This window comes from Engraulis encrasicolus, chromosome 9 (assembly GCF_034702125.1).
Source record: "Engraulis encrasicolus isolate BLACKSEA-1 chromosome 9, IST_EnEncr_1.0, whole genome shotgun sequence".
In the NCBI taxonomy this organism is placed as follows: domain Eukaryota; kingdom Metazoa; phylum Chordata; class Actinopteri; order Clupeiformes; family Engraulidae; genus Engraulis; species Engraulis encrasicolus.
Window position 1 is genome coordinate 12101595 of NC_085865.1, and position 14184 is coordinate 12115778.

At 42.8% G+C, this 14184-nt stretch overlaps 1 protein-coding gene across 5 annotated transcripts in view; it reads left to right on the forward strand.

Moving 5' to 3' along the window:
• Window positions 1-14184, forward strand: part of wdr37 (WD repeat domain 37) — a 32838-nt gene that overhangs the window by 11789 nt on the left and 6865 nt on the right. For all 5 annotated transcript variants that reach the window (XM_063206518.1, XM_063206519.1, XM_063206521.1 and 2 more), the window contains 5 exons: window positions 1582-1653; window positions 2877-2921; window positions 3329-3405; window positions 4343-4583; window positions 6069-6210. In XM_063206518.1, the coding sequence (XP_063062588.1) occupies window positions 1582-1653; window positions 2877-2921; window positions 3329-3405; window positions 4343-4583; window positions 6069-6210 (577 nt within the window). The remainder of the gene's footprint in view (window positions 1-1581; window positions 1654-2876; window positions 2922-3328; window positions 3406-4342; window positions 4584-6068; window positions 6211-14184) is intronic.

Here is a 14184-nt window from a genome sequence, read left to right on the forward strand (position 1 = left end):
TTGACTAGGCTTTTGATCCCTCTGTCTTTCATGCACTCATTGTTTTCTCTATAGGATGGATTTACTCCAGGAGGAAAATGTGAAGGAAATCGTTTTCAAAACGTTTAAAAAAAAAAAAAAAAAAAAAAAAATCGTTTAAAAATAAATAAATAAATAAATAAATAAAAAGCATTTTTTTTTTTTGATTATCATTTTTTTACATCTTCAGAAACTATGGCGGCCAAATTTTAACTATGGCGGTGCGCCATAGTTTCCTAAATGTATGGGAAGCAGTGGGGTATATGAAGAGGGAAGTGTGGGTCACCAGATCAAAGAACAAAAAACAGCTAACAGCTAAGCATCAAGGATATCTAGGCTTCCATAACTCTCATGCAATGCCACTGCCATTGACTTCCATGTTAAACACAGTCAGGTCAGCAGTCTAACCCATGACTGCGGTTTTGAGTAATGAACCAGGCTGGGACTTTTTAAAGCCTCAGGAAACTCTTACCAGTGTTTAGAGTTAATTTGTTGATTCAGATGATTAGGTTAATAGCTTGTTTAGACAACCTTTTCATGATATGCACATTTTTTGAGATAGGAATTTTGGGTGGTCATGTGCTGTATGCCAAAATCATCAATATTAATACAATATAAGACCTGAAATATTTCAGTTGGTGTGCAAATAATTTATTTAGTTTATTTTTTATCATTACATTATGGGGGAAAAAATGAACTTCAACACAATATGCTATTTTTTAGGACCTGTATGTATACCTTCCTTTCTTATATTGCGAAATGTACCACCAGCTGTTCTCTATACAACCAATGCACTTATATTTTTGTATGTTGTCATTCCGTGTTGTTTACAGTATGTGCCCCCTTGGCTTCTGTCTTATGCAGTTTTTGTTTTGTCTGATTGTATTATTGGGATTTGTGAGCACGCCAAAGTACATTCCTAGCAACTGTACTTGTATACCATTGATATGGCTATGATAAAATTGAACCCAATGATAGCTATGTGTCATCCATGTATGCCTCAATTACTCCTTAGTATAAGCTTGACATTATTTTAGCACCGAAAATAAAACTACTATTACATATTGTTCAAACTTTTCCAGAAGTCCAGAAGTTCCCTACCTGTTTTTGTATCAAACCGTTAGTGCTACGCCAAATTATAAACAAATGCTTTTTCCCTTTACCTGAAGATCTGCTCAAGGCATCAATAACATTTACTTGTTGATTTTTCTTTCCTGATCAAAGTTGTCAAGATGTAGTTGCATGGAAAAGGGATGTATTGATACTCTTAAAAAAACAAGTTGTTTGGGAATAAGATGGGCAGGGTTACAGTAAAATCAGAGAGAGTAGAGAGAGAGAGGTTCTATTGGCCCATTGTTTCCTGGTTCTATTATGGCCCCCCTTAGGCAGACCTAGGCAGACCTAAGGACTGTTCTATTCATTGTAGGAGCATTATGACACGGCCCTTTAGGCAGACCGGAACCTGGTCGCGTCAGGTGCCCATAGAAACCTATTATGTTGGCATATCTCTATATACTTAAAGAATCTCTGGTAAATTGATTTTTGACTATTGTGTTTGATCAGATCACTGTGCCATGCTCTGGAGCATTGAGACTGGGAAGTGTCTGCTGAAGTATGCTGGCCACGCTGGCTCAGGTAAGCATTCAGCTCTAAACAAATCAGAGAATGCACGCACATCAGTACCACAGGTGCTGGACCAAACAGAAGATAACTGAAAGTAAAGGATAAAGGTCTGCAACACTGTTCTCTGCACCCCAATGCGGACCTTTATCATTCCTTTATTATTCCTTTTAGGTGGTGGGCCCAGTCTCATATCTTGTCAGTTCGTTGGTGTTAACGAGTGGCAACTTTATTTTTGCTTATACAGTATAACCCCCTGACAACCCATTAATCAATATTTTGGCTGTTGCCATCCTCAAAACTTGCACATTGATTTATAAAAATGACAACAAAAACTAGCCGACCGAGTGACGTCACGTCAATGCAAAGTCAACGAGGCAGAATACAGCTAGCGCGTGCATGCTACCCGGAACCGTCAGATTTCATGGCAAAAAGTTACAAGTTGGGGGGTAAGTGGGCTCACTTGTTGTGTACATGCAAAAAAAATAAATCTCTCAAACTTTCAGAAGTGCTCTTTTTCGCTGTTAGTGTTCGGTTGTCTGACCATCATTAGTAGGCAACGAGAGATAATGTCAAAAAGAGGACAGGTCTGTTCCCTAAAAGCAATAGAGCAATGAGGTGACGGGGTAGATCAATTCTCCAAAAAACTATGTGTCAGTAAAGAAATGCAAGCTGTGTTATTTTTTCCAGTAACAGCAAAATGGTCAGGAATGAAATGCCTACGTTGTTTCAATGATTAGGTGAATTATCTGCCTATGAAAAAAGCCAGATATACGGATAAATATTCCCTTTTCAACTTTGAGGGGCGGAGACTTCCCATTGACTGTGCATTATGTGACGTCATCCCCAGTCTTTTTTATTTTCGTTATTTTTTAATATCAACGTGCAACTTTTCAGCGTGGCAACAGCCAGAATATTGCATTGCATACTGTCAGGAGGTTATATTCAAAAAATCAAGTAGCCACTCGAGAGTGAGAACAAAACTCGTTTTCAAAAGGAGCTAAGAAATGTAGCCCACAGTCTATTTATTATTCAGCTCTCCAGGCTGTCCTTAAGCTTCGTCCTTAGTAGACCACAACCGTACAGAAACCAGCCGCCATTGCCCCTTTGCGAAGCGGAACGTATGGTTCTCCCAGGCTGAAATGTCCGTCGTCGGCTGGTAGGCTAGTGGAGTCTTAAAATTAAGCAAACATGATTTTGTTAATTCATCATTGGTCTTTTTTTTACTCCTTCCACAGTGAACTCCATCAAGTTCCATCCTACAGAGCAAATGGCTCTGACTGGTAAGATGCATCAAGTTTACAATTGTAGTTTTAAGCAAATTGCATTAATTCTGTAAATGTTGCATGTTGTATACATTTTGCATTCAGTACATATACACTCTTGCACACATTTCGTTAGGTCTTATCTTGAGATTTTCAGTGACAAAGTTGAATCTAATCTAATGTAAAGTAATACCTCTAGGATATTTCTTGTTTTATGCACAAACAAAGAAGTCCATTGGGAGCATTTTCTCAGTGCTCTGAGTTGCCACCACCACAACCAGACTGCCTTGCGAAGAAGTGTGTGTGTGTGTGTGCGTTCCTCAGACTTTGTGAAGTGTGTGTTCCCCAGCCTCCATCTGCGTGTCTCATTGTGTCTTGTCATGTTGTGTCTTCTCTTCTCTCCTCTTCTCGTCTCCTCGTCGCAGCATCTGGGGATCAGACAGCTCACATCTGGCGCTACATGGTCCAACTGCCTCTCCCGCAGCCCCAAGCAGACATCAGCGTGAGTGCTGTTCCTAGCTGTCTCTTCACTCCCACTAGCTTCACCTACCACCCACCCCCCACATGCATGCACATGGTGTTCACTTGTCTTGCTTCGCCCACCCCTCCTGTAGCACCCAACACTGTCAGTTGGTACATCCGATGGATGAGGGGGGCTCCAGGCAGAATGGCAGACACCGTGTTGCGTGTGTTGTAAATGTAATTACTGAGGAGTTTTGCGAAACACCCCTTTTGTCATATGTTGAATCCACTTTTCAGTATTCCAAACAAGTTTTAGAAATACCAATACCTTTTTCGAAACCACCCAACCTGTCACTTAAGAGCACCATCTTAAAAAAACTAGACAGTTCCTGGAAGCACTCCAACTGGACTCCATTCTGCCCCACTTTTCAGTATGTAGTGTCTCTCGGAAATCTCCTAGATTTAGGAACTCGCATTTTAGTGGGTATGGCGTAACCAAATGCTAAGATGCCTTTCCTTTTGTTGCTGCTACAGTATATGTCAGACATTGAAGATAATTCTTTAAGTGTAGCTTCTTGAGTTTCTGAGTGAAAACCTCCTAAATTGAACTCTCAACATTTACAGATTCAGCCCACACATTATTTGTTGATCTTTTGAGTTTTGCTTTTTAACGCTGCTTTTCCCGAGGGATACATTTTTAAACTGAACCTTAACACAAAGAGGTGTACAATTATTACAGGGTACCTTAGTGTTTCTCAACGGGGAGAGGTGTGACAGCCGAGAGGGGGTGGTGCTTCGTTAACAATGGGGGGCATTAGTCTGATTCACTTTTTAATACTAAAGGGGGCGTTGGCAGGCTTGTGATGAGGTCAAGGGGGCATTTTTTGTGTGTGTTTAAAAAAAATGTTTTATTAAAGGTTGAGAACGACTGGGGCTGACTGATATTCCCTCTCTCCCCTTTTGGTTTGCCCCTGCAGCAGCTGTCCTGCGATGATGACGTGGACTTCTCGGATAAGGACGAGGCGGACCCCGAGGGTGACGGCGTGATGATGGAGTGCCCCACGGTGCGCTTGGCCACCACCACCCTCAAGAGCCACCAGGGGGTGGTGATCGCCGCCGACTGGCTGGTGGGCGGCCGGCAGGTGGTCACGGCCTCTTGGGACCGCGCCGCCAACCTGTACGAGGTGGAGACCTCCGAGCCCGTCCACACTCTCACGGGTACATTACACTCACATTTTTAACTAAACTCTTCTGTGTCATTGTTTACTTGCATGTGTTTTTTTTAACGTCTTTATTGAATGTGCTCCAACGATAATGATGAGTATGATTTCATAACAAAAGCTGTCCGTCTCTGTGCCATATTCTCACAGCTATATTAGACTCTGAGACTTTCATTTGGGCAATGCCATGTAAATGTCAACTGGACCTTGGGATTATAAATTGGCTTTTAATTGAAAAAAAAAAAGTTTAAAAACAAAATCACAAAGGTTAATAGTTGCAATCAGTATGTCATTATAGGTCCCTTCAAACTCACCGTCATAGGTATATTACACTCTCAAACCTTTATTTCAACACTTCTTTGTTTAATTGTTTAGTTGCGTGTAGCCACTCAGCTCGGCAGTTGTCTGTTGGTTTTTATTTGTCTTTTTTTCCGAGCCCATTCACACTCATTGATACTCAACTCTCAGACTTTTCATTCACTGCTTTTTGGTATTTGTTTCTCATTTTCTCGATTGAATAAGTTCCAACTTACAGTTGAGTTGACAAGAATTTCATAACAAAAGCTGTCTGTTAGGGTTGCAGTATTTCTTGGCTCATTTTTTTACCAAATCGGATCAGAAGGTTTTCTACAGTGTTTTTGTTAAATGAAACCTTTATTGCCCTGAGATGGATTTGTCTTTGCAAATTTGTAAATTGTTTTTTTTTGCCTGTAGAGAACATTGGGACTGAGCAACAAGTCCTTTAAGACATTTTTGTTTGTTTCACTGCTTTGTGTTCATCTGCTATTGAATTAACTCCAAATTATAGTTGAGTCAAAAGGCATTGCATAAGAAAATCAGCTTTAGTAAACAGGATATTCACAAGCCTGTAACGTTTTGTTTTGCCACAGTCACTGTGACTATAAAGTAGGGGTTGTTGCTAGTTTAGATTAGGACTGAGTGGCACCTGTAAACTTAATCATATTAAACATTCCGGTCAGTTGCAAATCCTTTGGCACGAGTCCTTGATCGTAAGGCCTTTCTCTGGACTTCTGCCGTTTGTGACTTGCTGGTAAAATTAGAAAAGAACAGAATGGACCCAGGTTTGAGTCCAGCCTGGGTCATATCCCTGTCCTATCCCATGTCTTGTCTTTCCACCACTTCCCTGTCACACCTTCAGTGTCCTATCACAATTAAGGCTAAAAAAACAAAAACCTTAAAACGAAAAGAAAGAAAATAACAGAATGAGCGAAAGTGGAGTGCAGGAAAGGAATGCTCGTCTTGTACAGGAATGCTAGTCTTGAAGCGGACGTCATCATCATTGTTGCATGTTAAAGATAAGAGTTGTTGCCATGGTTTTGTTGATCACTCTGATAATCTCTTTTGTCTGCAACTACCTAGATGAAGCACTTCTGACTGTCTACTCCATTGTATTTGAATAGAGTGGTGACTATATTGGTTTTTTTTGTGTTTGTTTCTGTGTCGGTCTGTGTGTCATGGGCAGGTCATGACCAGGAGCTGACCCACTGCTGTACGCACCCGACCCAGAGACTGGTGGTGACCTCCTCGCGTGACACCACCTTCCGTCTTTGGGACTTCAGAGACCCCTCCATCCACTCAGTCAACGTCTTTCAGGGACACACCGAGTGAGTTAGACTTATTTCATGACCTTTAGTTAAGCTTATCGCTTCTGTCTAAAGTACTGTTTCTCAACGGGGGCTCTACACATTATGGTTACAAGAACTTAAGACTGTACATTGGTTTTACCCATTGTTACCATTCCATCCTACACCACTAATACTGACCAGCAGATGGCAGTCTAGTATTGCAGTGCCTCTTGGTGTCATCGTCCCCCCTCATGCCAACACCAGTTCACAGGGTCCATGACATGAGTGAGAAGGGTCCTTTTATTCTCTCTTAATTATTTACTATCCATCACCAAATATGTTTTTTTTTCCCTGAAACATCCCGATAGCATTTTCAGTGTAGCAGATTTTTTTTCTTTGTGTGTGTGGTATTGTTTTTGACGATGTGCGCATCTTTTTTTTGTTTAGATATATTATACGTTCATTATCTAAACCAGCCTCAAGCTCCATAAATGTGTACACACACACACACTCACACACACGCACAGCTCTTCTCCAGTGTTTGTAAAATGTACGCCGTTCGCTGTCTCTCCGTGGCAGCAGCAGCAGCAGCAGCAGCAGAGACTCTTGAAGCCTTGTTTGATTGGCGCCGGATTACACGCCGCTCATTAAGTCCTCTGCCAAACACGTCTAATTCCTGCGGATTCTGGCAAGTAATGCTCTCCACTAGACAATCATGCTAATGGGATTAGCACGAGGCAAAGTCTCTCCCTCCGCCACCCCACTTCCTCCACCACCTCCACCACCACATCAGCCCCACAGCTCAATCAGCGTGCTGCTGTGACTAGCACGTGTTGTCAGTTATTCTCCCTTTTTTCCTGCCGAAATACAAGCACCATAGAATTTGAATGAAGAAAAACGTGAAATAATGCTGCAGTTGGCATGCATGACATTGTAACCGGCCGCATAAGAGTAACTGTAACTGTAACTGTAACTGTAAGTGCGGTCCATCCGCGAGCTGGATTTGTGAAAGACATAGCCGCCCCTTTTTAATGCGAAGCAATCAAATATCTTGTCAATTACTCACTTTTCATAATGAAATTCAAGCATTATTTAGGGAATGTTGAAAGAAAAAAGGCATACCACTATTTTGTATGAGTTACCATGGTCACTCCTAACTTCATCATGACTTGATTGTCGCTACACTCATCATTCGTAGTCAGATTTTACAGCTGAATTGGATGAGCTTTGTTTAAATGACTTGTTGTTCAGATGCCTTTAAAGGGGTATGCCACTATTTTGGGGCTTAATACAGTTAAAATCGCTGGTCAGAGTTCATAAAGGTGGTTAAGTCTCTTATTTTTCATGTAAGCTGTTGTCTTGCTTTAAGACAAGTTAAAAGAGGGAACATGTCGCTAAGCTAGTGAAAGTCAATGGATCCGTGTAGCATGTCACTAGCCAACTATTTTAACTGTATTAAGCCCCGAAATAGTGGCATACCCCTTTAAATGTCTACCTTACACCAGGGCTGAACTGGGACCACAAACTGGCCCGGGCATTTCTGTGCATATACCAGCACCTCACCCCCACGCCCATACAATTATGGGCTCAGTCCAGTGTTTGTAAAGGATGCACCGATGGGCCGCCCCATCTGAATTGTGGGCTGGTCTCTAAGGGACAATTTGAAACAAACAATCAAAATGACAACAATTGGCCCCAGATGACTGTTGGTGAACCGGGAACATGCTTTTTTTTAACCAGTTTAGGCTTGTTCTGCATCGCTCAATGGAACTCTTTAGACTGTAGAAACACTGGCCATCTCAGGATTCCCTACTCCCACCTGGATTGCGTTACACTACATTGCGCTACACTCAACTTTTGTGCAAAATGGTGGATATTTTCACTGCTACTTATGTGGTCTCATTATGATGTGTTGTGTAGAATACTGACCAATGCATCAATTACGGAACAAATCAGTCTGATTGAAATGGTACATGGGCCCAGAATTCCCCTTTTTGTCTTGACTTCTTGTTCGTTGTTCGCCTATTCTTTGCGTCTCCTTACACGCAGCAGACTGACTGTTGTGCCTTTATCTGATTGTGAGGGCAAAGCTCCAGAATGACATGTGGCAGAGGAACCGTAGATAGACAAATCACACATTCACACCCTGGGGTGAGGAGTCTGTTGCTCAAGGGGCAGTAAGGAGTCTGTGACAGAAGGGTGTGCTACTGCTGCTAACTATGCAGAGCTATTCTCTGCTCTCAGGGCCTAGACAAGACAGCTACACATGCTACCCTTATACAATTAAATGTTTTCTTTTTTTTACTTAAACATCAATCATCACATTTAGTGTTCCTGTGTGTGCCTTTAAGCAGATGCACTGTTTGGAAGGTGTCTACAGCACGGCATGTGTGACCCACTTTCACTATTCAATCTTTGGACGGGCAACTTTCTTGATAAAGAGGGCCAACACTTTTAATCGCCACCATCAGAGGGCCACATGACCACTACTGTACGAGAGAAGCTACAAAATGATAAATACCATTTTTTTGTACATTTTATACCTGATTCTTTATTGAACCATGGCATTTTAACATGATGTCCCTGATGAACAGCAAACAAGACAAAATGTTACGTTTTAAAGAGAGAGCAAAATACGGCAATGCTGGCACACTATTAAATTGGGTTTAGTGAGTGAGTCTAGGGGTCATACTGAGTGAGGAGGCGGACCACATGTGGCCCCTGGGCCTCCAGTTGCCCATCCCTGCTTTACATGAATGACGTGTGTGTGTGTGTGTGTGTGTGTGTGTGTGTGTGTGTGTGTGTGTGTGTGTGTGTGTGTGTGTGTGTGTGTGTGTGTGTGTGTGTGTGTGTGTGTGTGTGTGTGTGTGGCTATCTGAAGTTGTTCTGCAAACTGTGGCAAATGCCTTGGTAAGAGTCTGCTAAAAGCAACCTTCTTGTAGATTTTAAGGACGGTTCCCTGATAACTGCTCGTATTTCACTTTCTACCACGGTTATTTGCCAAAGCCATATTATGTTACCTAGATAACATTGTGTGCACATTGGTCTATTTTATATTTAATCAGACCAAATATCGATGCTAGGCATTGACCATGCTGCCTACCACTGAGAGGCATATTTTACCAGAAGCAAATGCGAAATGCTTTATAACACACCCTGGTATTGGGCACAGCAGCTATTGCTGTCGCATCGGATTTGTAGAGCGCACTTAACCCCAGTTTGGTAACCGTTGGTACTTTAACCGGTCCTGTAGGCTCCTGTGACAGGCTAATATTTCATTGATGGTGCAAAAGTAATTACCAGGCAGCTAGAGATGGGACGGGGGCAGCCAGGCAGCAGAAAAGGCCCATCTCACTTAAAGTGATACTGTCCCATTTTTGGAAATAAGCTTATGTTACATCTTCCCTTGAGTTAAATAATAGGGTTTTACCGTTCTCCTGTACTTTCAACCGTTCTCTGGCTATGGCAGTGCAAATTTTACCTTCATGCTAGCAGTTAACATTGAGTCCTATGAGACCAGCTCGCGGCTAACTGGTCTCATAGGACTCAATGTTAACTGTTGGCATGGAGGTGAAATTGGCACTGCCGTACTCAGAGAACGGTTGAAAGTATAGGAGAAAGGTAAAGCTCAATTATTTAACTCAAGGGGATGTGTAATATGAGCTTATTTCCAAAAATGGGACAGTATCACTTTAAGCTCTGGGTCCAGGCGCCTGATGGCCCCACGATGAGCCGCCTACACCAGTGTTTCTCAAACTTTTTTGTCTTGCGTACCCCCTAAGCATCTTTGTTTGTGCCATGAGTACACCCTAATCAATTTTCTATATCATTTTCTCAGTCCTGATGTGGCTGCTCCATACATTTGTTATAATAATAACACTTTTCCAAGTACCCCCTGCAATGTGCTCGCGTACCCCTAGTGGTACACGTACCCCTGGTTGGGAAACACTGGCCTGCACCAACGCCAGCAGAGAAAGGAAGGAGAGCTCAGGACGAGCAGTGCAGAAAGAGGAAGTCTAAATGTTTTTTTTGTTTTTGTTTTGGATTTTTTTTATCTGAAAACGTGCTCCAGGTTTAATTACATATTTGGACCAGAGTCATCTCTGTTCTGGTGATCCGTGGATGGTGTTTCCAGTCGTGTGATGTGTCATCAATTTCAATGTGATACTTGCAACCTTTACAACTTTCTTTTTAACTTCTTGGAAGTTTCATACGGTCAGAAAACTGGGACTGCTTCATAGGTGGACGTATACAGGGAATTCATTAATATTCCACACAATGCACCAAAATGGGAAACCCTGCCATAGTAAGAAAAATAATAATAATAATAATGTCCCCATGTGCTAATAAGTTTACAAACAGTGGAAGGAGATGCTTAAGAGGCCAGAAGTGTAAAGTATTTTGTTTGTTTTCTGATTGCATTACCTGCGGCAGAGAGAGTAGAGAGAGAGAGGTTCCATTGGCCCATTGTTTCCGGGTTCTACAATTGCAAGGGGGAGGGGGGGAAATCCCCCTTTAGGCAGACCTAAGGACTGTTCTATTCAATGCTAGGAGTATTATGACACGCCCCTTTAGGCAGACCGGAACCTGGTCATGTTAGGTGCCCATAGCAACTTATTACATTGGCATATCTCTATATACTTAAAGAATCTCTGCCTGCGGTAGGTTGTTTATGGGTCGGAAGAGGAAGCTGTTGAAGGCTACCAAGAGAGAAGAACAGTATTCTTACACAGTATTTTCTCATGCAGAGTAGAGTTAACCGTAGAGTATTGTTGTGTTTTGAGGCATTATCCACCGTTTTAGGCTTTTTTTTTAATATATATATATATATATATATATATATATATATATATATATATTGTCTGCGTTTGGCTTGGGTTAACCCTAGCCCTAGTCTCATCCCTTGTACATCTATTGACATAATACACGCACACCTGCACACACATGTGGATACGCACATGGCCATACACACACTGAAAAAGCTCCTTCCCCCAGCGTGGACATTCTCCATAGCCGTTATAATCAGTTCTGACCTTATTGTCATGGGGGCCCGTGAGGAATGAGGAACGAATTTTAATCAAGCTTGTAATTTACTACTCGTGTGTGTGTGTGTGTGTGTGTGTGGCCGTGTGTGTGTGTGTGTGTGTGTGTGTGTGTGTGTGGCCGTGTGTGTGTGTGTGTGTGTGGCCGTGTGTGTGGCCGTGTGTGTGTGTGTGTGGCCGTGTGTGTGTGTGTGGCCGTGTGTGTGTGTGTGGCCGTGTGTGTGTGTGGCCGTGTGTGTGTGTGTGTGTGTGTGTGGCCGTGTGGCCGTGTGGCCGTGTGTGTGTGTGTCTGGTCGTATGTGTGTGTGGCCGTGTGTCTGGCCGTATGTGTGTGTGGCCGTGTGTGTGGCCGTGTGTGTGTGTGGCCGTGTGTGTGTGTGGCCGTGTGTGTGTGTGTGTGTGGCCGTATGTGTGTGTGGCAGTATGTGTGTGGCCGTGTGTGTGGTCGTATGTGTGTGTGGCAGTATGTGTGTGTGTGTGTGTGTGGTCGTATGTGTGTGTGGCAGTATGTGTGTGTGTGTGTGGTCGTATGTGTGGAAAGGGGGAGAGCAGAAGGGGCAACTGTGTCAGAAAGCATTTCCACGGTGCACCACAGTGCACCCGCACTGCACAAGAGGGCTGCTAATGGTACAGTGTGTGTGTGGAGTCTGTCTCTCTGAGCCCTATGCGCACACACACTCCTGGCTGAGCAACTAATTAAACCCTAATGTAATGTCAGTTTAAATGAAAGGGGAGGGAGCACTAACGAATGGACTGCACCAACGGGCGTGTGTGAGTGTGCATGCGTGTGTGTGTGTGCACACTTTGTGTGTTATGTAGGAATGTATATTTCAGAAACTGTATGTGTGTTCCATGAGGGAGTGTGGTGAGGGGAGAAGAGAGTGGTGAGCGCCCCCCCCCCCCAGTCTTCACGAGGCCTCCACTGGCCTAATCTTAATCAGCAGCTGGGCCGGAGCACCACCTCCATTTCTTTAAATTATTATAATCATTTTTATTTTAATACACCATGCTCAGCTCTGAATAGTGGAGAAAGGGTGGGGGGTTGGTGGGGGGGGTGCCGTGTGCCACGGTGGCAGCTGACATTATGAATGAGCGATATTATTAAGCTATTATGAAATGAATGTGTGTGACCTTCATGGTGGGACGGTGTGTGTGTGTGTGTGTGCGTGCGTGCGAGCGAGCGAGTACAGTTCAAAAGGAGCTGAGCTGAGGGTTTCTAATGTCTGTGAAGGTGAGGTGAGGTCTGTAATTTCTTTTGGCAGGTCTGGTTGTGGTTACGTGTATTGAGTTGTGGTGCAGGCTTTGTTTTTTTACTCATTAAGCAGCACCCTACTGGGTATACTACTGTTAGACATCATATAACAACAATGGTACCTCAAATGCAGTATGCATACATTTTTGCCATCTAAGATCCATCTGTTTTACCTTATGTGCATGTGGCCTTTGTTTGTGGCATTTTCTTTGTAGCGGTCTTTGCAGTAACAATAATTTAATACATCAATCCAAAGGTTGATTGAAAATGGAACGGAAGTTTGTCCAGGGTATATGCAGGCTTTTAAAAAGTATTAAAAGGTGATCAATTAAAAAGCCAAAATTGAATGGCCTTAAAAGTAGTAAATTTGCTCAAACGGTATTATTTTTTGAAAAACTAGTTTTTTGTACTATTTTTGTAAGTTGTACCATTTTGACAAAAAAAAATGATGATTCTGTATCTGAGGGCAGTCATGGGTACGCAATCAGGGCGTCAGGTTCTCAACCTGCCAGGTTGGTAGTGGGAGTAATTAACCAGTGCTCTCCCTCATCCTCCTCCATGACTGAGGTAACCTGAGCTTGATACCGTCCCGCCGCACTGCTCCCTTTCGGGCGTCTGTGCAAAAAAACGAAAGTGTAATGTAATGTTAAGGAGGTAGAAATTACAAAAGATGTCTTGTTAATACTTGCATCGGAGTGTCGTGATGGTTGTAAAAAAAATCGAAAGGTAGTGAAAAAGGGTATTAAATGGTAGTAAATTTGACTTCAAGATTGGTGTATATACCCTGTTGTCAGAAGAATAGCTGCTTGTCCTGTGCTAGTAATCATACTGGTCTGCACATCTTCTGTTATATTCATGACCAATTGTAAAGCACCTGTGTTGTTTACCTCAACCTGATGATGTTTTTGTGTGACTTTTAGATTTGGCCTTAAAGCGAATGTGAGAATGACATTTAAAACCCCTGGAAAGTCTTTAACCCATTGATGTCTAAAGCACCTGCAAAAAGGGGTGCTAAATGCCTGACCACTTTTTAGGAAAAGCTGCCCTCAGTATATAAAAACCTAAATATCTCAGCTTCTGAAGCACATAAAAATATGCACTGAGTTGCATTTAAACGCTAAGACCCTCATCTTTCATTAGAATGTGTTCGTTCATCTCAAACAAACTAGATTTTTTAATAAAGTTGTCTTAAATCTCATGAGCCTGAATGTTGCGTAATGCAGCTCCAGGCGCCAGGGCCAATGTTGCACAACGCAACATCAGGCATCAATGGGTTAAATTTAAAATTTGTCAGACCTGTAGACACCCTGTCAGTGCAGTCCTACTGGTCTCTCTCTGCGTCATCTGTTATCTCCACAGAGCGCCTGTAAGCGCCTGTGTGTTTATCTCTGCGTGGGTCTATAGATTGATCTGTGCGAGGGCCTGCAGGGGTTTATGTCTGCCCCTGTCTGTGTGTGGGCGTATGGATCGGCACAAGGCTTCATTTAGATAACAAAATCCCTCCTGCTCATCAATGATGGGTTTATGAACATTTCTGAATGGTATTGGACCTGCCATAGTTTGTGCGTGTGCGTGTGCTCGTGCGTCTGTCTGTCATTTGCGTAACTTGCTCAAGATCTTGCGTTTGAGACATCGGGAAAACTTGTTGAGTGTGTGTTTTTTGTTACCGTAGAATGTTGAGCATGGACATTTCATAGTTTGTGCGTGCGTGCGTGCGTG